This window comes from Sinohyriopsis cumingii, chromosome 7, assembly GCF_028554795.1.
Source record: "Sinohyriopsis cumingii isolate HCF-2022 chromosome 7, ASM2855479v2, whole genome shotgun sequence".
Classification (NCBI taxonomy): domain Eukaryota; kingdom Metazoa; phylum Mollusca; class Bivalvia; order Unionida; family Unionidae; genus Sinohyriopsis; species Sinohyriopsis cumingii.
In genome coordinates this window covers 69,436,522-69,459,873 of record NC_142967.1, presented here as the reverse complement: position 1 = coordinate 69,459,873, position 23,352 = coordinate 69,436,522, and the positions used below count along the sequence as shown (strand labels likewise).

At 33.7% G+C, this 23,352-nt stretch overlaps 1 protein-coding gene across 7 annotated transcripts in view; it reads left to right on the top strand.

The window, feature by feature from the left end:
* Window positions 1-23,352, top strand: part of LOC149795468 (SMC5-SMC6 complex localization factor protein 2-like) — a 115,634-nt gene that overhangs the window by 27,025 nt on the left and 65,257 nt on the right. For 2 of the 7 annotated variants that reach the window (XM_089965252.1, XM_089965253.1), the window contains 4 exons: window positions 699-2,229; window positions 12,151-13,191; window positions 17,232-17,316; window positions 19,027-19,078. In XM_089965252.1, coding sequence (XP_089821378.1) covers window positions 732-2,229; window positions 12,151-13,191; window positions 17,232-17,316; window positions 19,027-19,078 — 2,676 coding nt within the window. In that variant the 5' untranslated portion in view covers window positions 699-731. Of the gene's footprint in view, window positions 1-698; window positions 2,230-10,190; window positions 10,271-12,150; window positions 13,192-17,231; window positions 17,317-19,026; window positions 19,079-23,352 lie in introns of all 7 variants that reach the window. The other 5 variants (XM_089965255.1, XM_089965256.1, XM_089965254.1 and 2 more) reach the window with 4 other exon arrangements.

The window sequence follows — 23,352 nt, the reverse complement described above, 5'->3', positions numbered from 1 at the left end:
TTTTATCATAAGACAGAATCAAGATTGGTGTGACACCTGTCTATACATGTATATACTATACTTACCTGTTTTTTCATGTACAGTTCACATTATCCAGAGCTTGAGCACAATGAATCCATTTTGACTCTGATGCCTGTTTAGTTAATTTATAAAGAACAACTGAATTATCCAAATATTTTCTTTTAATTCATTAAAAAAAATATTGCTTTGGGAGTCAAAAGTGCGTTAACTTTATCAGGAAACTTAAAGTTGACTCACAGCAAGAAAAAGATATTTGAAACTTCAGATATAGCTAAACATAATCTTTTCTCAGAAATATACAATTAAACATATTTTCTTATAAATATTCAATTATAGAGACATTATCTCAGATAGATTAAAATATCTCAGAGTATAGGCTTTTATATTCAGAAACATTATACCACTTATGTTTTTGTCCAACATTTTTAATATGCATATTTACAACTCTTTGTTGAAATCTTCTTCATCAGTGATATTAAAGGTGTTACACCTTAGGTTTATCTTGTTCTTAGGTTATCTGTGTTGAAATATTCTCAGTTGTATTCAGTGTCTGTTATGAAGATGATAAGATTCCTAGCTGTTTCAATTTTTGTTTTACAACATGCTTTCATTATGAGAAATTCATGAACATTTTCTTACCTCTTTTATGTGATCATAACATGTACATTGAAATTCAGGTAAATCTGCATGAGACCAAAGCATAAATCGAGATGAATCCATTTAACCAATGGGGTGGTGGGCTTCAACGGCAGCAATGTCAACCCAATATCCGTCGACAAAATCCAATGATGAATCGGGGATTTGCAACTCAGAATTTTCAAACTAGATTTAGGATACCTACTGAATTGGGGCCTAGTAGCTTCAGTGAAGTTGGTAGGGCAGGGCAGGTATTTGGTGCGCAGAGTCTTGCAATGTGGCAGATGTGCAGACAGCGGATGATGGCACAGGCATCTCAGAATTCAGGGAGATTCCTTGAGTTTCAAGGTCCTAATCCTGCAGAGATGTGTAACTTGTTAAGCATGTGGAATCAAAATACACCTCTAATGCAGAAGGAAGCTATGCCCAGTAGGCAGGGTGTTTTCCACAAGTCACATCAACACACATGCAGCCCAGAAAAAAGGCATATTCCAGTGCAGGTGAATCAAAGTCGGTTAAACTCACATGTGGCTAAAAGATCTAGTTTAGGAGTAAGTTCAGGAAGTCCTTCATCATTGATTTATGTAAACACTAAAAGCGAGAAGAAAAATATGCCTGAGAAGGGCAAAAAAAAGGAAGTGGCTTTTGTTAAGGGTCATCAAGAAAATTCACCTAAATTTGCTTCAGGAACTGGTCATGTAAAGCCAGTTATTAGTCCAACAAAGGGGGCTTTGATAAAAGTAAGCCCATCTATAAGCAAAGTTAAGGGTGAACATGTTGAAGGGTCAAAAGAAGGGGGTCAGGATGAAGTGCCTATGCTTCAGTTTTTAAAGGCAGAAGACGGACATGTTGAAGAGCCTGGAAAGGAAAGTCTAAAGACAAAAGATCCACATGTTGAAGAACCAAGTCATACAGATTTAGCAAAGACTGAAAATCTGACAGAAAAGACGTCGAGTATGGAGATAGCATTAGTGAGTGTTAATAATAAACCAGTCATAAAAGTAGAGGGGTCCAGTGAAATTGATAGCCTGGTAGAATGGTCATCGGAACTGGCATTGGATGACAAAAAGTCCATGCCAGTTTCTGAGATTGTAGATTCCAGATCTAGGATTGTAGAGCAGAAACATGTTTCAGGTGAAGAGATAAATAATGAAGCAAACGAAAGTGCAAAGTTGGATTTTGATGAAAGGAATGATGGAGAGAATAAAGAACTTCCTGTGGTGGTCAGTGTTGTTTTTGATTTTGCTGCAAGCACACACATAGATATAAACTCTGATATTTTGATGAATACTGCAATATTACATTGTGCATCAGGTTCGGATCCTGAGTGTGATATTTTGATGGTAGATGAGGAAAAAATGAATAATGATGATGATGGGAAGGTAGTCATTTCAGAGGAAAAAATGAATAATGATGATGATGGGAAGGTAGTCATTTCAGAGGAGTCCTGTGCTGAATCAGGGACGTTTGAAGAGCCAGGATCGAAAAGGGTTCACTTTATCACAGGGCAGGAAAATGATGAAAGCATGGAGTCTATCCAAATGAATGAGGAAACGAAGAGTAGTCTTCCCTGTAAGTCTAATGCTTATAATTTGGGCTTTTGATAGTGCACAGAATGCAGTGTGGGATATGGATTCCTTTTAAACCCTAATAAAACTGACACAGATAATATTTACTTAAAATAATCTGACTTTGGCTTACGCACATTGCAGTGTTACTTTGAATATGGTACTTCGTATTTTTAAACGGCAATTTCACATGTGCCAGATATTTTTAGCTTGACTATTCGAAGGAACACGTTGGCATATGTAGTCACCCCAGTGTCTGCATCCCACCATGATTCAAATTTAGGTCAATAAATGTATGCTTATGTTGGTAAGTTTGTTTCTTATTAATTGGACTAATGTTTACAGGTATTCTTTTGATAGTTTACCATGGAAGTCGTGTCTGATTTCGCTTACAGAACTAGGACATGGTTAATTTTTTTAATTTTTGGAGGCATACTTTTTGTTCAACACTTTATCAATGTGACTTCTCATCCTGTGGACATCAGACTTTATGTGAATAAGCATATTGAATTTGTATAGGCCACTGGGCAGTAATTATGTCACTGTGAACTACTTTTTATTATGAATGATTTGGGTCATTTTTGTTTTGGTTATATATCTTGGCAAATATTAGCCTCAGGATTGTCAAATTGCTCATCTGTATGTCTTTTGGTTAATATGTTAACCTCCGTATGGTAGACAATAGTTTGAGATGTGTGCTTTACTTTAATGAAAACAAGAAGGATCCAGTTATACATGTTTAAAGTATACCTTACTGTATATACTTGTTGACAAGTCTAGTCCAACTGTTGATAACATAGACACTGATCTGCTGTTGCATGGTGCACCAGTAGATCAGAATCATTGTTCTACTGATAACTGTTAACAAAAATGCACAAATCTAGGTCTTTGGCGCATAATTGGATGGCAGATCTGGGTCTGTGCAGTTTGCCTTTGAATTGACTTATAAACTAGTATATGGTGTCTGTTGCAAACAATAATGGTAGCAAGAGTGTTAGTGCTAATATTTCTCATTTTATAAGTTTTTGCTGTTTTTCGTATTTCCATTTCGAATAGTCGAGCTATGGCAGTTCTGGGGTTGGTTGGTTGGGAAGAAGTGTACTAAATGGCATTTACTAACCAAATCTTTGAAATTTATACTAACTGATATGGACAGTCTTTGAAATTACACTAACTGATATGGACAGTCTTTGAAATTACACTAACTGATATGGACAGTCTTTGAAATTACACTAACTGATATGGACAAATCTTTAAATTACACTGATATGGAAAAATCTTTAAATTATACTAACTGATATGGAAAAATCTTTAATTACACTAACTGATATGGAAAAATCTTTGCAATTACACTGACTGATATGGACAGTCTTTGAAATTACACTAACTGATATGGAAAAATCTTTAAATTACACTAACTGATATGGAAAAATCTTTGCAATTACACTGATATGGAAAAATCTTTAAATTACACTAACTGATATGGAAAAATCTTTAAATTACACTAACTGATATGGAAAAATCTTTGGAATTACACTGATATGGAAAAATCTTTAAATTACACTAACTGATATGGAAAAATCTTTAAATTACACTAACTGATATGGAAAAATCTTTGCAATTACACTGACTGATATGGAAAAATCTTTGCAATTACACTAACACATATAGATGTTGATGGTTACAATCAAACGTGTAATCATTATGAACTGGTTCTTCCACAGGCTTTAGAATTCCTTATATTTTTTTCTATTTGGCATGATCAGATTTTGGTGATCCAATATTTTCATATGGTTTCCATGTTTTTAACTGTAAAAGTATATCTTTAATTTTTGGGGGGTAATTTCACTGCATGTACTTTAGAATAACATTTAAAAATTCTTTCTTCATTTAGAGTCAGGTTGTTGTGCGTATTGTCTGCACTTTTCTCACATTTAGTGAAAGGAACTGAACACCATTTAATTAACAGCAAAACTGGATGCTTCTGATTGATTGCCTGTGAATTGAATTAAATTTACTGATGGAATTTTGTGTCAGGCCGTAATGAGGATGCTATGATCATCTCTTTTGGTCAGTTGTTTTCAGTCATTTTGAATACTGACCCTGAGTCCATTTTGAATATTGACCCTGAGTCCATTTTGAATATTGACCCTGAGTCCATTTTTATTAAGCAGTAACATGTGAATGAGAATAATTTATATATTGCTAGTGTATTTACTTATAGTGCTGAATATATTACTGTTCTAATATATCTTCCCAAAAGTTATTTTTTGCGTAGACAATTTCAATTGGATATTATCATTTTAATTTATTCATTTTTTGGCTGTTTTCTGCTAAGAGGTCATCATTAACATATTCAGTAATCAGCTCATGTCAGGACTTTAGTTAGACTGTGGTACGGTTGGATTTCATTTATTGGTATGCTAAATATGAAGTTCTTGGCCTAAGGGGGCATAACCAGTGTAAATCATCAGTTTTTATCAGTTAGTGCATTTTTAAATAATGGATCTCATATGTGAAGTTCATAATCTTGAGTGTCATGGGTGTGTAGACTTGAAATCAGTGCTGATTATTTTTATACTGTGCAGTGCGGATGGATGCTTTCATATTTTAGTGGGCCATCAATAAGATTTGGCACCATTGGTTAAGAAACACAGCCTAGATTGAACTGAGTGTCCTTTCTTCTGTCCATTCATTAGGTTAAGTTAGAGATTTAAGTTGGCTTCTCTTGCATTTCCATGTGGTGTTCCATGAATTCATTTATAGCTTAGAAATAGATTTATCATAATGGCTAGTGCATTATACACAAATGATGATGATGACTTTAGTAAATGGCTTGGAACAAAATGTTGAACATTAGAGTACTCATTAATTTTGGTTCAGTTTGGAATGAAATATGCAACCAAATGTGTGGCAACAAAATATATATATATATATATATATATATATATATATATATATATATATATATATATATATATATATATATATATATATATATATATATATATACACATACACACACACACACACACACAGAGTGTGACCCTGCTATAACACAGTATTTGTTTTGTTGTCCATAGAACCTGTGTTTTAGACTGAATCGTCTTATAACCAAACAAGGCAGTTAGCTGTAGAAAATGATGTATGTACCCAAAAAAGGTAACTGAGGTGGGTGGGTGGTGTGGTAATAAAAGCAGGCACAAAAATCAAAAATACATGCTTGGATGAAATAAAGACACTACTAGTCTGAAATATACATGTATGTTGACAACTTAGATTTGTGTAGTACAGTCCATAATTCATTAAGTACTGTACATATACAAGATAAATCCATAAATTCGAGTTTAGATCACAGATATATAGATCACATAGATAAAGTTTAGTATCAGTTATATCCCATTAGAAGACAAAAAAAACGCATGTAAAAAAAATGATGTCCTTGTTGATCTGTATCCCATTGTCAGCAAATAATTGTCTTATGTTAGAATTCATATGCAATCTCTTCCCCACAATGATGGTAAACTTTTTACACATTATTTTTTGTACTTTTAAGATGAAATTATTTTCATGTACGAGAGAAATACACACATTTGAAATTTCAGGAGCCATGCCATCATCATGTTATATCAGAATTCGTTTTAATGGGGTCACACTGCACACACACACACACACACATATATATATATATATATATGATGATTGCTGAAAGTCAATTAGTGACAGTATTTGGATACAAAACCCTTTTGCAAATCATTTCTTGCATTTGTCTCTGGCTTGTCATTCCCTCCATCTGTCAATATTTCTGACTATCTACACCTTCTAATGGTTGCTTGTTAACTATTCTTCAGATTTGCATAACTTACCAGTATGACATGAAATGGTCATCGTATGACTGCACTTTCTGAGGTTTATTTATTGTCCTTTTTTGATAGAGTTATGGCCCCTGTTTTCATCATGTGCTGATTGTCATTAGGACTTACACATGAAAGTGACATGACTTAATATTTTTAAAAATATTGTCATTCTCTTTGCCTACAAACTGCTATTTAGATGTCCTTTTGAGATGGTGTATATTGACCTTGGACATTTTCTTTGTGATTTTTACAGATTTTGATGTATATACCTGTATTTTCATGCCTTTGTATATTCATTCAAGACAATATGAAAATAAGAGTTCTTTTTTCTTCAACACCTTAAAGTAGTATATATATATATATATATATATATATATATATATATATATATATATATATATATATATATATATATATATATATATATATCTCCTCACAGATCTTGCATGCAGTAAATTTTAATCTCCTATTTTATGTAAATGGTATAATATATATACTTTGCTTTCAAGTCCACTAAAACTGCAAGCAACAATTATCCTGATCTGCCATGGCATGTACCTGCAGATGAGGGGTCTATGTTGTTTGATCTACAGATAACTCCTAACAAACTGCACAGACCCAGATATGCTGGACTTCCATATGAACAGAGGTGTTGATTCCTACCTGTATGTAAAAAACCATGACATACTCCTTTTGTGTCATGACTGCTATGCATCAAAATGAATCATTGATTTGTGCAGTAACATTTAAAACATTGCCAGTCCTTGGATTGACACATAAATATTACACATATGGGGTTTGAGAGTGTCATAACAACTGTGTAATAAAATCTTCAAAAGGAAGGAAGATCTCTGGAAACATGACAAGAAACACCACAGTTCAATAGACACCTCTTTTGTTGGACCCAAAAATGGAGCTATTGGGGATACGGATGCAGTTTAAGATCCAATCAGATCACGTTAGACTCTGTCTGATATTCCAAACACATTGGAAATTGTCTCTTATGAAGAATACTCTTTTTAGGATATAACGAGTCCTTCACTATACTGGAACTTAATGCAAGTCAAGACAATTTGACTTGATTCAGCCTGTGCCTCCCCCAAATAGCTTCGGAAAATATATATGCCAGTCAAGGATCCATTCCACGTTTCAATTTGTCCATTTATTAATCCTGTGGACAATCTCATAGTTCCACCAGAATTGGTATTACAATATGACAGAAAAAAAGCCACAAATACTATGGCAATTTATGTTTAGCAATACAAGTACTAACTGTGTTTATCAACAATATATAAAATACACAGTGCTTCTAAAAATACGCACTTTAAAAGAGTTTTCTAGCCACTTCTTTTTTACCCTAAATCCTTGCTGAATCCTTGCTGCAGTGATGCAGTCTGAAAATAAATACACTGACTGCAACAGTAGGTGATGACAATATCGATAATTGTCACATGACCAGAAATGCGGCCGTACCGGTAGCACCGGCTACTAGGAATATATAAATTTCTTGCTGACAAAACATGGTGATCAGTTGAAAAAATGAATCAACAAGACCATTTCCCTATGATGAGTTACGAAGATGATGAAACTGGTCATTTACTGGGAGTAACTAGGCTACCCCAGCAGATGGGAGGTATGCCTCCACATCCTATCAGGCACCACCTACTTGCTGTGGGAATAGAAAACGTATCTGATTTACCTGATAAGGATGTAGGTCCTTGTAGTTTTTGTGAAGTTGCTTTATAGATTTGAATGAAACTTGGAGGTTTAATTGAGAAATTCATGAGAAATACTTTAAAGGCTATGAGATAACAAAACCAGCTATAATGTTATTTTTTTTCAAATAAAGTTGAGCAGCCTTTGCTTTAATGATATCTAACAATCAGCCTATTTTTTTTTATTTCAAGGACAAATCTTATTTCTATTTCTTACCAAATGTTGCTTGGTATTAATTAGCTTTTTCAAACAAACATGGTATGTAATATGTATCATTAACAAAATTTGCAACAATAATTGGAAGAATTTTGCAGTTACCGTATTTATTGAACAAAAAGTCTATATTTCATCAGTTTGTGCTTGACAGGTCCATACTTGATAAGTTTGTTGTTGTTGTTGTTGTTGTTATAGGGTTAAATGCCATTTTTCAGCACAGGATAGGCTATACATGGTGGCCAGTATAAATGGTGGAAGAAGAACCTGGGAAAAACACCGGGAAGAACCACCGACCCACAAGAAGCTACTGGTAAGCTTTCCCACTTACTCACATTGGCCGAGCCCGAGACTCGAACCCACACAGACAGAGGTGAGATGGCAGTGATTTGTAACAGTGAGCGCTTTAGACCACTCGGCTACTTGGGGCCCCAATAAGTTTGTACTTGAGTTAGTAGTTGATAAGTCTGTTTTTGGTAGGCCCATACTTTATGGGAAGTCCATTCCTGATGATAAATACATGTTTGATGATAAACCCATACTTGATGATAAGTTCATACTTAATGATACCCTGTAAGTCCATTCCTGATGATAAATACATGTTTGATGATAAACCCATACTTGATGATAAGTTCATACTTAATGATACCCTGTAAGTCCATTCCTGATGATAAATACATGTTTGATGATAAACCCATACTTGATGATAAGTTCATACTTAATGATACCCTGTAAGTCCATTCCTGATGATAAATACATGTTTGATGATAAACCCATACTTGATGATAAGTTCATACTTAATGATACCCTGTAAGTCCATTCCTGATGATAAATACATGTTTGATGATAAACCCATACTTGATGATAAGTTCATACTTAATGATACCCTGTAAGTCCATTGCAGTTCATACCAGTCTGCCTTAGATCTGAGACCAAAATCCGGACACAGAATCCATTCTGACCATGAGTGATTTATGGATGGAAAAAAAATTGTGTCCAAAGAATGAGGCGTTTCTCTCTGTATTTTGTAGTGAAACTAGAAATTCCAGATTATTTGGTATGATTGTAGAGCTACATCTGTCTACCTTTCTGTAATACCACCCACTTTAGTGTATCATGCATGACCATGACGCTACAGAGCTCGGCAGTAGGCTACTACCTCCTGCCACGTAAACTCGTCACCAGGGGTTAATGTGTTAACGTAGAGCATTGTCTCTGGCACATATATTGTTGTCCTTGGTCCATCTGTTTAGTGTTAACTGTTTTTGGTACATATATAGTTGTCTATGGTCTATCTATTCATTGTTAACATCGCCTGTATGTATGTGAAGATGGAAATGAAGCTTAACAAAACAGTTGGAACTCATTACAAAGGAAGATATAGAATTTGATCCATTGTAGGTGTTATTTTATTTTACTTTAAGAGATTGTGAGTTTTGAGGCTAGAACCCCATCTCCCCTCCAACAACAACACACACTCTCTGGGTGTGGTGCAGGAGCAAAGCCCAAGAAACCACACAACTTCACAAGTATGAATTTGGGGGTGGGTTAAGCTCCACCTCTGCAAAAATTTATTTTGTGTTTTCACAAACTTGTCTTTTTTACTTACATTAGTTATTTGTATTATTTGCTGCAAAAATAACAGTTGAACCTATAACTGAGTGAAAATTATTAGTATTCAAACATAACTTGTACAGATTTTACTGTTTCTTTCCATATGCTTTTTGTAATTTCTCATCAAACTTCAATATTTCACTCTTGAAATTTGATAGAGAAATCACTTGTTTAAAGTTTAAGGCAATTGCTTGTATGAGTTTTCTTTAAAAATTGTTTGCTTGAAATTTTCTTTTTTTATATTCCACTAGTTTTCCATCAGAATGAAAGTGTCCAAGGAAAAATCTCAGATGTTAGGGAGGTTTATTTTAATCAGTGATGTTGTAAATAGTGTGTTTTGTATATAGCATGTACCACACTAATTGTAGTTCTATTTACTTCACAGAATTTGTTGTGTCTGTAAATGAAAAATGCACGACACTAAGTTTCGTATTTAAATGAAAAATGCATGCGGTTTGGAGTTCTTATGCTCGGTCTCCCTTTGTTTTTGTGAAAGTGTACACATTTTTTTTAAATCAGCCTTTTTCAACCTCCAGCAAGTATTGAAATGTTTTTTCTTCACAAGGTTTTGCCTGAAATGAAAGTTGCTTGCAGTGCCTGCCATATTTCAGTCTTCTGTTGATCGCTGAAAGCTTTGTCTTCCTGGTATATATTCTGTTTGCATGTTCAGCTTTATGTCTTTGTTTCATTTTCTTCTATTTGAATTAAATTGGTTATAGATTCTGTTTGCATAGATGTTTTTATTAGATTTTGAATGTTCATACAGTAAGTGTAGGAACAAGATTCTAGACGGCTGATTGACCATGTAATCAATCATTGAAGCACATTTTAATGTAAGGCATAGATACACTTTCATTATAGATTTAATAATATATTTGTTTAATAAATTTTTTGCAAATGTTTTTCTGCCTATTATTATGAAAGTCTTCTTTTTATTACAGTTTAAAATTCATCAGCATCAGTACTTGCTAAGTAAATTATGTATCTTGAAAGTTAAAGATATTCATATTGAATATTAAGTCTAAATCCTGTTTTTTATAAGCAGAATATTATTTTTCATATTCCAAAAACATTTTATCTGCCAAAACTCTTATTTTCCTCAAGAAAAGTATTTTATAACATTTGTTTATAGCTTTAAGGCCACATGAATTTATGGTGAGATCCAGTGTCCAGTGTGTTATCAGTCATGCATTGTCTGTCATCTGTCATCACTCAACATTTTCTATATTTAACTTCTTGAAACCACTGGATCACTTTCAGCCAAATTTAGCAGAGAACTTAGTGGCATGAAGGGCTTACAGATTTATACAGATGATGCTGAGCTGTGATCAGATATAGCAGTTGTCAGTATAAAAAAAAACCAACAAACTTTCAGTCACTTCTTTTTCAGAAACTGCTGCATGGAATTTGACCAAATTTGATAGAAAATAACCTGGCATAAATGGGTCTTGAAGTTTGAATGAGTAGATGATACTGATGCAGGATCAAATATGGCCACCATTACAAAAAATTGAAAACTTTGAAATGACTTTTCCAAACTGCTGAACTGAATTTTAATTGATTTGATAGCATGAAGGGATTTTAGTTTCATGCAAAAGATTCCATTCCTTCATCATGCATGGCCAACATTTAAGTGACATATTCTCAAAAACTGCTCAAAAACAGAATAGCTTGATAGAATTTGACCAAATTCGACAGAAAGCGTCTTAATCTGAAGGGCTTTCATATTACAAAATGATGCTGTTTCTAAAAGCATGTAAAAACATTAAATGATCTCAAAAGTTGCTTAATAAAATTTTGCTGAATTTGAAAGCACCCTGGTATAAAAGGGGTTTCCAAGCAGTACTGATGTGCCATCAAATATGACATCATTGCTAAGAATATAAAAATATTTTACCATCTCAGAATCCCATCAACAAAAGGTCATCGCATTTTTAATTTTTCGTTCAAAGGCTCATGTGGTTGTTAAGTTGATGCCAATCTGTTATTCAATATGGCCACCATTATCAAAAGTTGAGAAAACCTTTAAACAGTTCTTTCTTAAAAACCACTCAGTTTAATGACGTTTGACAGCATCCTGGCATGAACGTCTCAGACTGGTTCAGATGATTCCAATCTGCCATCAGAAATAGCCTTCTGGTGATGTTTAGTTGGTCTAAGAGGAAATGGTGCCAGTGTTTTATTGAATATGGTTGCCACATATCCTAACAGGAAAATCTTGTTATTTCTTAAAAATATCCGATTGTTTCAACACAACATGATTAAAAAGAAGAAATGATCTTGTTTTGGTTTCCAGGAAATATTTTTGGCCATCTGAGCATCAGTCCCTTCTAGGGACTCATGTTTTTTTTGTAAGAGCAAAAATTTACTTGTATTAAAAGGCTTATATTCTGAAAGATTTTGCAATTTCGACTTTTATATTCAATATAGTTAGGAATGTACTATAAACACTCACTCCATATGTCTCTCCATATCTCTACACGTATTATAAAAGTTATATAGATAACAAATTTGCTTGTTGGCAGGTACTGAAAAAAGAGAGTTAAAGAACAATTATTTAATGACCATCACTGGAGATAAGTCACATGAAACTGAGGGAACTGCAATCATTATTGATGATGATGATGAAAGCACTTGTCCACACTTGTCCACAGTAGAGAGTAAAGAACACCTACAAGGAGATGTAGAGAAATATGAGACTAGTGATTCTGAGCTTCAGACAACTGAGGATGAATTAAATTCATTGCCAGGATTTGGAAGGAATAGTGACTTGAAGGAGACTGTGCAGAAACATTCATTTATAAGTGATAAGGCTGAGGTAAATGAAGATGATGGAAAAGATGATGAAACAAGAAGAGAAAATGGGAAATTAGTATCTGGCATTTCTCAAGGAACATTGGGAAATGCAGTTCAAGATGAAATTACGTCCCAGAGGATTGAAAAGAACGATGGGACAATGGATCTTGATGTTTCTGTTGCATCGGAAGAAGTGAAAAATGATACCTCAGTCTCTAGAGAAACTCAATCAGATCTCCTTATGTCCACCTCAGATGAAATAGAAAGTGAAGTAGCTTTGGACAGCATTGACAAAGAGCTTGAAAATAAAAGTTTCAGCTCCAATGCCAGTGCTGAACATACAGAATCTGAAGTGAGTGAAATAAATATAAGTATTGTAGATTCTTACCATTCAGATGAAACATCTCATCAGCCTCCTGCAGGCAGGGAAGATAACTCAAACTGTCCTACATCAGATAGTGTCTTTCAAGAGCAAAAGAGTGGTGATAAAATTCCAAAATCAATAGATACAGCTGATAATGTATCTGGGATAGAATGCAATGCAAAGGATTCAGACTCGGCAAAGAGTTGTGACGTGTCCAAAATGGAGACATCTGATCTGCAAAAGTTGTGCCCTGGTTTTAGTCTGTCTGATAAAGAAAGGGCAGCCATGCGAGAGAGGGCAAGAATTTTGGCGAGACAGATGTCTGAGTTAAATCAAGAAAGACATTCATCTGGAGGACACAAATCAACAGCTAGTGTCTCGTACATGCAGAATGACGAGACACAAGGTAGGTATGAGAAGAAATTTATAAATATCTTAACACAGCTGACCGTATATGAGATAATAAATCACTCTACCTGCCAAATCATGTGACATGACCTGTTAGCCTCAGCAATCATTTAGTATTTGAGAAAGAAATATATTTCATTTTCAGTGATAGGTTTATTAAAAAGGATCTGTATTATTCGTAAAATTGTAAAATTACCAAGTTGCATTAATTATACTATAGTTGACAATAGTTATATTTGTATATCAAGTCTGTTTAGTAATAATCTGTTTTGTTTCAGTATATCATGAGATTCAGTTGAGAACATTTAAAAGAAAATTCACTTCAAAAGATGTCTTTGTATTAGTATACAGTCATATCTTTACTTATTTTAACTTATATTTGTTTACGTTGCCTTTGAGGTAAATGAATTAAAAATATATAGAAAAAGGCATAAATAGTTACTGTTTAGAAGTATGCTGTTTTACATAACATTTTACAGTTCTACTCTGTTCATGAGATGGAATTTAGAACATTGAGGTTTGCTGATGTAAATGTAAAAACATGCACAATATATTGATAGATAAATATCTGAAATTATTGATTTTATAGTTCTTTATCATTAACTACAATTTTCATCCCCCACCCCTCCTTCAATTAAGTGACTGAAAGTAAACAGTCACTCAGGTATCAGAAAGATCCAGACATTGATATATATTATTTTTGGGACAAAACATTAAAATGTAAATTTTCAAACTTTGTACTGATGTAATCATGGGTCCACTGCTTCCTGATTGAAACAAACAAATTGCATTACAAATCCCAACGTTAGGGAGTTCACCACCCATATTCTCGACGACACTTTTTTAATTTCAAATTACCGATCAGAACTGTTTTTCAACATACTTGTGTGTGACCAAAAATGTGGTAATTGATATCACTTGTGTTCATGTTCATCTGATTGTATGGGTGACCAGAATCTTTATCCATCCATGTTTTGTTTAGATTTTGGGAAAGCAGTAAATCTAACTCCTCCAATTTTGTGACCTAGATCTTGAATATCAAATTTACAAAGTCCCCATTGACATGTTTTTACCATTATTAGTAAAAAATTGAATGCAAAATTTACAAAGCCCCCATTGACATGTTTTTACTATTATTAGCAAAAATTTGAATGCAAAATTTACAAAGCCCCCATTGACATGTTTTTACCATTATTAGTAAAAAATTGAATATCAAATTTACAAAGCCCACATTGACATGTTTTTACCATTATTAGTGGGGCCCCGAGTGGCCAAGTGGTCTAAAGCGCTCTCCATTATGGATCACTGCCATCTCACCTCTGTCTGTGTGGGTTTGAGTCTAGGATTTGGCTAATGTGGGTATGTGAGGAAGCTTGCCAGTAGCTTCTCGTGGGTCTGTGGTTATTCACGGGGTTTTCCTGGGTTCTTCCTCCACCATTAATACTGGCTGCCATGCATAGCCTAACCTGTGCTGAAAAATGGCGTTAAACCCCACAACAGCAACAACCATTATTAGTTAAAAAAATAATGCAAAATTTACAAAGTAAAAAATTGAATAAAAATTTTTACAAAATTGACATGTTTTTACCAATTTTAGTAAAAATTGAATATCAAATTTACAAGCTCCCATTGACTTGTTTTTACCATTATTAGTAAAAAATTGAATATCAAATTTACAAAGTCCCCATTGACATGTTTTTACCATTATTTGTAAAAAATTGTACATGTATATCAAATTTCAAAGCGCCCATTGACATGTTTTTACCATTATTAGTAAAAAATATTAATGCAAAATTTACAAAGCCCCCATTGACATGTTTTAAACATTATTAGTAAAAAAAATTGAATATCAAATTTACAAAGCCCCCATTGACATGTTTTTACCATTATTAGTAAAAAAAATCGAATATCAAATTTACAAAGCCCCCATTGACATGTTTTTACCATTATTAGTATAAAAAAAATGAATGCAAAATTTACAAAGCCCCCATTGACATGTTTTTACCATTATTAGTATTAAAAAATTGAATACAAAATTTATAAGTATTTATGATAACCAATTCATTATTGCTGCAGTCAGCTTATCACAGGAAAATATCGGATGTAAACAGTACCTGCATGTGTCAAATTATGCTCACTAATTGGTTACTTGGATTGACAAGCGGTAATAGGTCAATCCATTCAGTACATAAAATGCTTTATTGGTCATTATGAAAAAATTATGAAACCAACAAAATCTTGAATACAGAAAATTATTGAGAAAATAATTTCAGTTTCCTGCATAATTATAAATGTGTAACTGTTATGGAAATTGTTACTATATATCTCATAAGTTGAATCCAACTGCCAACAAACATATACCTTGATTTGCTGTTGAATAATGTGCAGGAAGATCAAGGTCTGTGTTATTTGTTCTAATGATTACTGCTAATATACTGCATAGACCTAGATCTACTGGCACTTCATGCAGTGGTAGATCTAGACCTGTGCAACTTTGGAGTTGGGCGTGACATACAAGTGGATCATTACTGAAACTGTTAGGATCAATTGTGTATCTATTGATTTGGGAATTGCGGATGAAGATGTAGGTCTTCTGTTTTAACGTGCTTGGAATTTTGGGACTTTTGATGATCAGTTTGACATGTTCTGTTTATGAGTAAGCCTAGATCTGCCACTGCTAGGAGCTATACTGTTTGTTCTAATTACGAGTAGATTTGGTACTGCTAGGATTTGTACTGTTTGCTTTGCTTATAAGTAGACCCAGATTTGCCATTGCTGATATCTGTACTGTTTCTTCTGCTTATAATTTGATCTGCCATTGTTATGGTCTATACCAGGAATGTGAAACTTGGGTGCAGGCAATTTTTTCAAAGCCACACTCTGTGTTGCATATAAGCAGATAAAACCAGGTCTTGGGTTGGATCCAGCTTGTGGGCTGTAGGTTGCACATGCTGGGTCCATACTGTTTTTTTCTGCATATGAGTAGACTTAGATCTGCCATTTCCACTGCCTACATTGTTCTAGTCACGAGTAGATGGAGATTATTGACAGGGTCTGCTTTATTTGTTCTTTTTATGAGTACACCGACCCAGATCTATCATGCCAGGGTCTGCTTTATTTGTTCTCTTTGTCGATGCAAGCAAATAGCGTAGACATATATTTGCCAGCATATTATACAACAGCAAGTCGGGGGGCCAAGTGGTCTAAATTGATCACTGTTACGAATCGCTGCCGTCTCACCACTGTCTGTGTGGGTTCGAGTCTTGAGCTCGCCTAATGTGGGTATGTGAGAAAGCTTGCCGGTAGCTTCTCGTGGGTTGGTGGATCTTTCCAGGGTTTTCCCGGGTTCTTCCTCCACCATTTATACTAGCTAACATGTATAACCTATTTTGTGCTGAAAATGGCATTAAATAACAACAACAACAGCAAGCTGATTCTTAGTCTACACTTTTTGCATTTGGATTTGTACTACCGGTATGCATAGATAAATATACAACTTCAATAATAAAAATCCTATGGGAATAATTCTATGTTGCTGCGAGGTTTTTTTTACTGTTAACTGTTCTTGTGTTTTTGATATTTTTCATATTTCACGTGTAGACAGCTTGAAAATAGGATTATTTTTTTTCGCTGATCCATATGATCACCGAAATAACATTTGCTTCGGTCTAAATTTTAACTTATATACGTCTAATAGTTTTCCAGATACTCATGTAGGAAAGTGCACAGCATCATTTCTGTGTTGTATTTCAGGTATTAGTATTCATTTTCTCAAAATGTCTGGCACTTTCTTGATCTCTTGATAATATTTACAATCTTTCTCTTTCTGATTTGTGACTTTTAATTTCCATCACTGACATTCATTGTCAGGTCTATGTCATGGCTAATTAGAGGAACTGTGATCATTTTGAACCCTGCTAGTTGCATACTGAATTTAATATTACTTTTTATGAAAATTAGGTATTATGGGCTGGAATCTGATCCAAAGGAACTTAACTGTTCAAAAGTTGCTTAATAATACATGATTTGTTTTACCAGAGGATGATGTGTTGATGTCTGATGATGATGATGACGATGACTTGGGGACACTTCCATCTTTCCTTGCTTCAGTAGAGAAGATCGGGTATGTTTTTGAGTAAAAGAAGAAAAGACTTGAGGAAATATACTCGGATCATTCTTGAGAATTTCAAAATGTAATAGCTGGATTTAATATCCCCCCATTAGCATCAAGCATTGGGGTAGTTTGACACTTTCCTTCTGTCTGTCTGTCTGTCTGTCTGTCCATTACTACATTTTCTCCAAAACTGGAGGATGAAAATCAGTTAAATTTGGCGTGTTTTGACAACTTGCCCTTGGGAGTTTTGACCTTGCCCCAAATATGATAACATATTATCACAACAAAAGTTAAAAGCAAAAATAAATGTGAACTTTTCCCTTGAATCACATACTTAATTTACAAATAAATAATTTGTATTGTCTATTTATCTTGTTTGCACATTTGAACCATATGCCAATAATTAAATTTATCAAAAATATTATGAAATAGTATATGTGGGTAGATATGAAGATGAGAAAAAAATGGAATGGTTAGACTGCATATATTGTTAGAAGAGCAAAGACAGACTAACAGTTTCATAGATAAATGAATAAATATATAAAGGTTTCGGAAATAGCTAAATTTGTGTGTGAGAGAGAGAGAGAGTTTCCTTGTATTATCTTGATAGCACTTGCAGAATTATTTCTTCAATTACATCAAGAATAATGAAAACAGGATCTTTTTTTATGATTTCACAACTGAATGATTTGATAACACTTTATTTTTGTCAATTTAATTGTTTTTGACAAATAGTGTTATCAGTCTCCTTATTATGTGAAACAATTGATTATAAACACTCCTCATGGGTGCTGAAATTTTGGTACATTGATTTCTCACTTAAATACATTCTCCAATCAATGTTAGGAATATTAGCCTGCTACCTCGCAAACCCAGCCCTACTAAAAGATGAAAATCATCTTTTCCTCTCTATTTCAAATAGACAGAGGGCAATAACTCTTGCCCATTACCTTGCCTTTGAATCCTTGGCACTGCCAGGTGTCACTAGTTTTTAACTTCACTGCTGTACTGCTCGCATCATACAGTTTATCCTCTGACAGTCCGAGCCATTTTTTAATTCCTATTGGCCGATCCCATATTCCTTTTGGATCTGTTGCGAAGATTTTTCAATATTCTGCAGGTTGTACACATTAGTTAAACAATTTCTGCCAAATTTGAGTGATTTTGTCAACTTTCAGAACTTCATCTTTTTAAGAACCCATCCCACCACACTATCATTGACCTCCTACAAGGTCATTATGAGTTAGTGTGACTTTGACTCTTTTTCACATACTCTAATGGAGCTTAACTAAGTGAGTTCTATTTATGCTTGGCTTCTCATTTGATGCAGTTTTGATAGAATTTTGTTAGACTTATTAAACTAAGTATTTTGCATAAGTTCATGAGAGAAATAAAGATATGAACCAATTTTGTTTCCAAATTGTACAGTTATCGTATTTATTCTGCTGCATTGTGCACAGCTTGAACATAAATGTGACAGTAGAACAATTTATCACTCATATATACCTATATTTCTGGTAGTCACAGATCAAAAAATTACACTGTCATGTGAAATGAAATGAGTTCATTAAAATAAGCAATTGAAGAACAAGAATACTGAGCTTTGTAAGCAATAGTTAATTCTGAATGAGGCTAGTAAACAATATAGATTTAAACAGATTTTGACTGTGTTCCATCAAAGTTCCACAGTGTACTGTATATATCGCCTTTTCCTTACAGAGAAATTTCATCACCTGTTACTCCAGAGAAATCAAGTGGGCTCATTGAAGAGGTAATCACTGAATTGTCATAGTAACGAATTCGAGTTGGGTAATTAATTGCAGCAATTGTTTAGTCACATTTAGTTTATATACAATACATGAGAAACTTTTAGATTTGTCAAATGTTGAACACCTGCCATTAGGCAGATCATTTAATTTCATAACATCCATCTTGGTTTGGTTTTGGTATAGTGACATAGTTCTATAGGATGCACTTCCACCCATTTTGTGGATGACTTGCATTTGTATTAAGGAAGTAACCTGTTAGAATTGGGTACAAAAAGTAGGTTATGGTCATAGTTACTCCAATACAAATTGGTTTCTACATAGTATCTTTTTGCAAGGTTAAATGTTAGGGCTTCTCCACTTGGCTATGAAAGCTGTGGAAATAAAACCATACAGATTTTTCCCATTCATGGTACAGTGTTTTCTCCAGCACTGTAAGAGGAAGGCTTTTAGGATCATCTGGATTGAATTTAATGTGCCCTTTGCACATTCAGAGGGCCCTGTATGTTATTTAGTTTATTCTTACTGATTGGATCATATATAAAAAAATAACATTCTTTTTTTATTTTAGTATGTCCTATTCAGGAATAACATTTTATATCTTTTTTATCAGCATTAATACTTAACAAGACCCTTTCAGTTATCTATGTGAAATTAAATTTGCAGTTGTTAAATGTAGAGTTGCTCGCAAAACTGGCCATATGTTTTGTTTTGTTGCATAGTTGAGTGCTGGGGTGCTGGAAAGAATTAATGACTATGCATCCAAAATAATTTAAATTAGCAAAACAATCACCATTATGGATTATTATATACATTTTTCAATGGTATTAAGTCACATTGGTTGAGATGGTAGTTTTACCATTTAAAAACTTTATTCAGTCTTTGAATAATGGTCTCATAAATATTTGTTTTTATTTTTGTGTATGTGGTCATGTTCACCATACCGCCAACACCCACACTCGTTTTTTTAAATAAGCAAAATTAAAATAAAATATTTAAAAAATTACCATTTAAAATGCCAATGCCTTGTTTTGTACTTCGTTTAGTAGCCTCTGAGTATTGATTTATTTCATTAGCTTTTAAGTCCCCCTCAGATAATTTCTTGAGTCTTAGTTTATGTCTCTCAGTGGCCTCAAAATTTACTGGCCCAGTTCCCACGTTATTATTGTCGTTGTTGTGTATGGCTAGGGTGATTGAGGTCATGAGGTGCTGTGTGAGGGAATTTATCAATCTGTTTTCCTTTTTCATTTTCAGTGTTGTAGCATCCATCACATTATCATGAAATCCATCTTCATCTGCTTCAATTACTGCTATTATTTCTTTTAATTCCTTGTCATCTAATTATTCAAAAAACTTCACAGAAAATTGCAAAACCACCGTAATCAGCCATTTGCGCGGCTATCTAGCAGATGAACGCCAAATTGTAAACTATGCATTTCAGTCATAAAATATTTGAAAAAGTATAAAAAGGTTATAATTTATATTTATTAGCTGAATAAAAAATTTTAAATATGAAACAGTCGTTTCACAATGACGTGTCTGCAATATTTATTTATATTGCAAACAGTACAAAAACCGAAAGTAGTCCCAGAATTTATCGATGTGTAAAAAATTCAAGATTAGTATCACGTGACCGTTTACAACCAGTCGTATTGCAGACAATCCGTTTCATTTATAAAATTTGGAATTATTTCTCTGTAAAATACTATAACAGAATTAATTTGCATGCATTTGCAAGCAGACAGGTTTGATCTGTACTGCAGTTATTAAGTTGGTTAATTAGGTTATTTGTTGCTAATGTCTGGCATAAATGCAGAGGTTTTGAAGAAAATGCCTACTTCATTTTCCATGCATGTCTGAACCAACACATTTAATACCACGATTGTAATTTTAAGGAATTAGGTTCTTGAGTTCATAAGGACCACTATAAAAAGTTCTGAACAATTAGGAATTAGGTGCTTGAACAAGGCCTATGACTGTAGGCCACTTTTGTTCAAAATAATCCAACCAAAATCTCCCCATGGGAGCCCTTTGTTACTTGGTTACCTTGACCTTTTCCAAATTTGGATTCATGAAATTCAGATGAATGGCGGTGTTAGTGATAGATGTATTGTAAGAGCTGGTGCTGAAGGAATTGTTACAAAATACACTAAATATACACTGCACGGACAGTGGAGATATAAATTGAAATCAGGTCTTGGTTGTCCTGAAAACATCTAACCTTAAGCCAGTTCATGAAAAGCAGCTTGTCTGCACATGGCAGAGTAACACTTTGGAGAGATCTGATTTAAATGGACTTGGAGAAAGTGGGACATATGAGTTGATTGTTTATTCAGCAAAAAGATATTTATAAATATGAATAATATTTGCTTTAGAAAATGCAGAATACCATGGACAGTGAATAAATCTGTACTCACTACACATGAGTTAGTCATTGTAACCATACACAAATTTTCATGCTCATGACATTTTACGTTATAATTAAATTTGAATCAATTCCAGTGTTTCTCGTCATTCATGTACTTATCCTAATGTATATTGCACATTCTCAGCAATAATGATAATCGTGGTGTGAAAACATAAAGAAACAGCGGATTCATTTTTGTTGCTTATGGGCACGTGTGTGTTTACTGGATGTTAGCTTATTTGATATTTTGTTGTGACATTAAGTTCATGGTAAGGCTTGCCCACAAAAACCATGGATTTTGGAACCCAACAAATGTTAACCATTCTACAGTATTAAGTAGAGTGATTATTCTATTTTATTGTGTAATCTTTATATTTGATTGGCTGTTGATATTTTCATTAATTTCAGTTAATGTATATACTTCCTTATAAGTCAAGTCCAGCTGCAAACAGCATAGACCCTGATCTGCCATCCCATAATGTGCTGGCAGATCAGGGTCTGTCTTCTACTAATTACTCATAATCAACTGCATAGATCCAGATCTGCTGGATCATTATTTAATGACAAATCTGGGTCTGTGCAGTTTGCGAGTATGCATATTTATAGTCATTTGTTTCCTATTATATCTAAATTCATAGTGCCTGCAGTTACATCTGACCAGTACTTATTATTACCTTCAATAACTTGTCTTCGGGGTGAAAAAGTGAGAAAGTCTTTAATATTGTGATACTCACTTGCCTTCATGTGGATCAAAGGATGAAATAATCTTGACCAACGAGATGCTAGCTACATCATCTGAGTGGTAAAATCATGTGTCTTGATGACTTGGTCAACTTGCATTATTGTAAGGACATAGCACAAGATAGCAAACTACATAGATGGCTATATTTATGTATCTTTTATATTGTGCTGCCAGTGTTTACATGTGCTCTTTCAAATTTTACTATGAATAAGGTGCATGGGCTCAATCTGGAGAAAACACTGATGTTATATCCAAACAGTAGATCTAATTGTTTCAAACTATAGCAACTGTTTACAGTCATTCAGCATTAAACTGTTGGATCTGATGCATGATCCTTTTGACAACAGTGGCACACATTTGATTTAGAAGATTAGACAGTATAATAGTTGAGGTATCATTTGATAAGATTAATTTGATAAGATTAATTTGAATTGAGTGTAGCTGTGGCTGCCTTGGTGACTTGTTAAATTCTGAAGTGTAGTTTGCCCTTTCTGTGCACATGTTCACTGTTCTTTCAGATGGTTTGGACTGAAAACAGGACAGTTGTCCTAAAGATTGCCAAGCATTCAGAATAATAATAATAATGAGGACTTTGTATAGCGCCTAATCTTTAGAAGCTCTAAGCGCTTTACAACATTAGACAACACCTATAAGATAAAAAACATATAATGATATGATTACAAAAATAAACACCATGAAATTAGAAAACATTAAAAAAAATGTGCTGAGAATATTTAAGGTAGGAAACATTATTAGGTTTTTAAATTTGTTCTTGTAGTCGAAATAAGTAAATTTTGAGAGCCCTCTTGAATGTGATCTTTGTGTCTAAGTTCAGTGGGCAATCGAGATTGCCAAGCATTCAGAACAGTCAAGAAAATATCAGAACATGTCATTTGCATAGAAAAACAACATTTAGGAGTCTGCAGATGATTATTGATTACTGTTTATATATTTTATTCAGGTTCTGTAATGACAGTGAATCAAATACAGTTGTATTAGTTTTTTTTACAGACTCCTGACAAAATGTCATTAATATCGACATTAAAGTTAAATATTACATCATTTTTTTAATATTCTTTATTCATTGAGTGATATAAATTGATAAGAATTCAGCAGTCAAACAAAACACA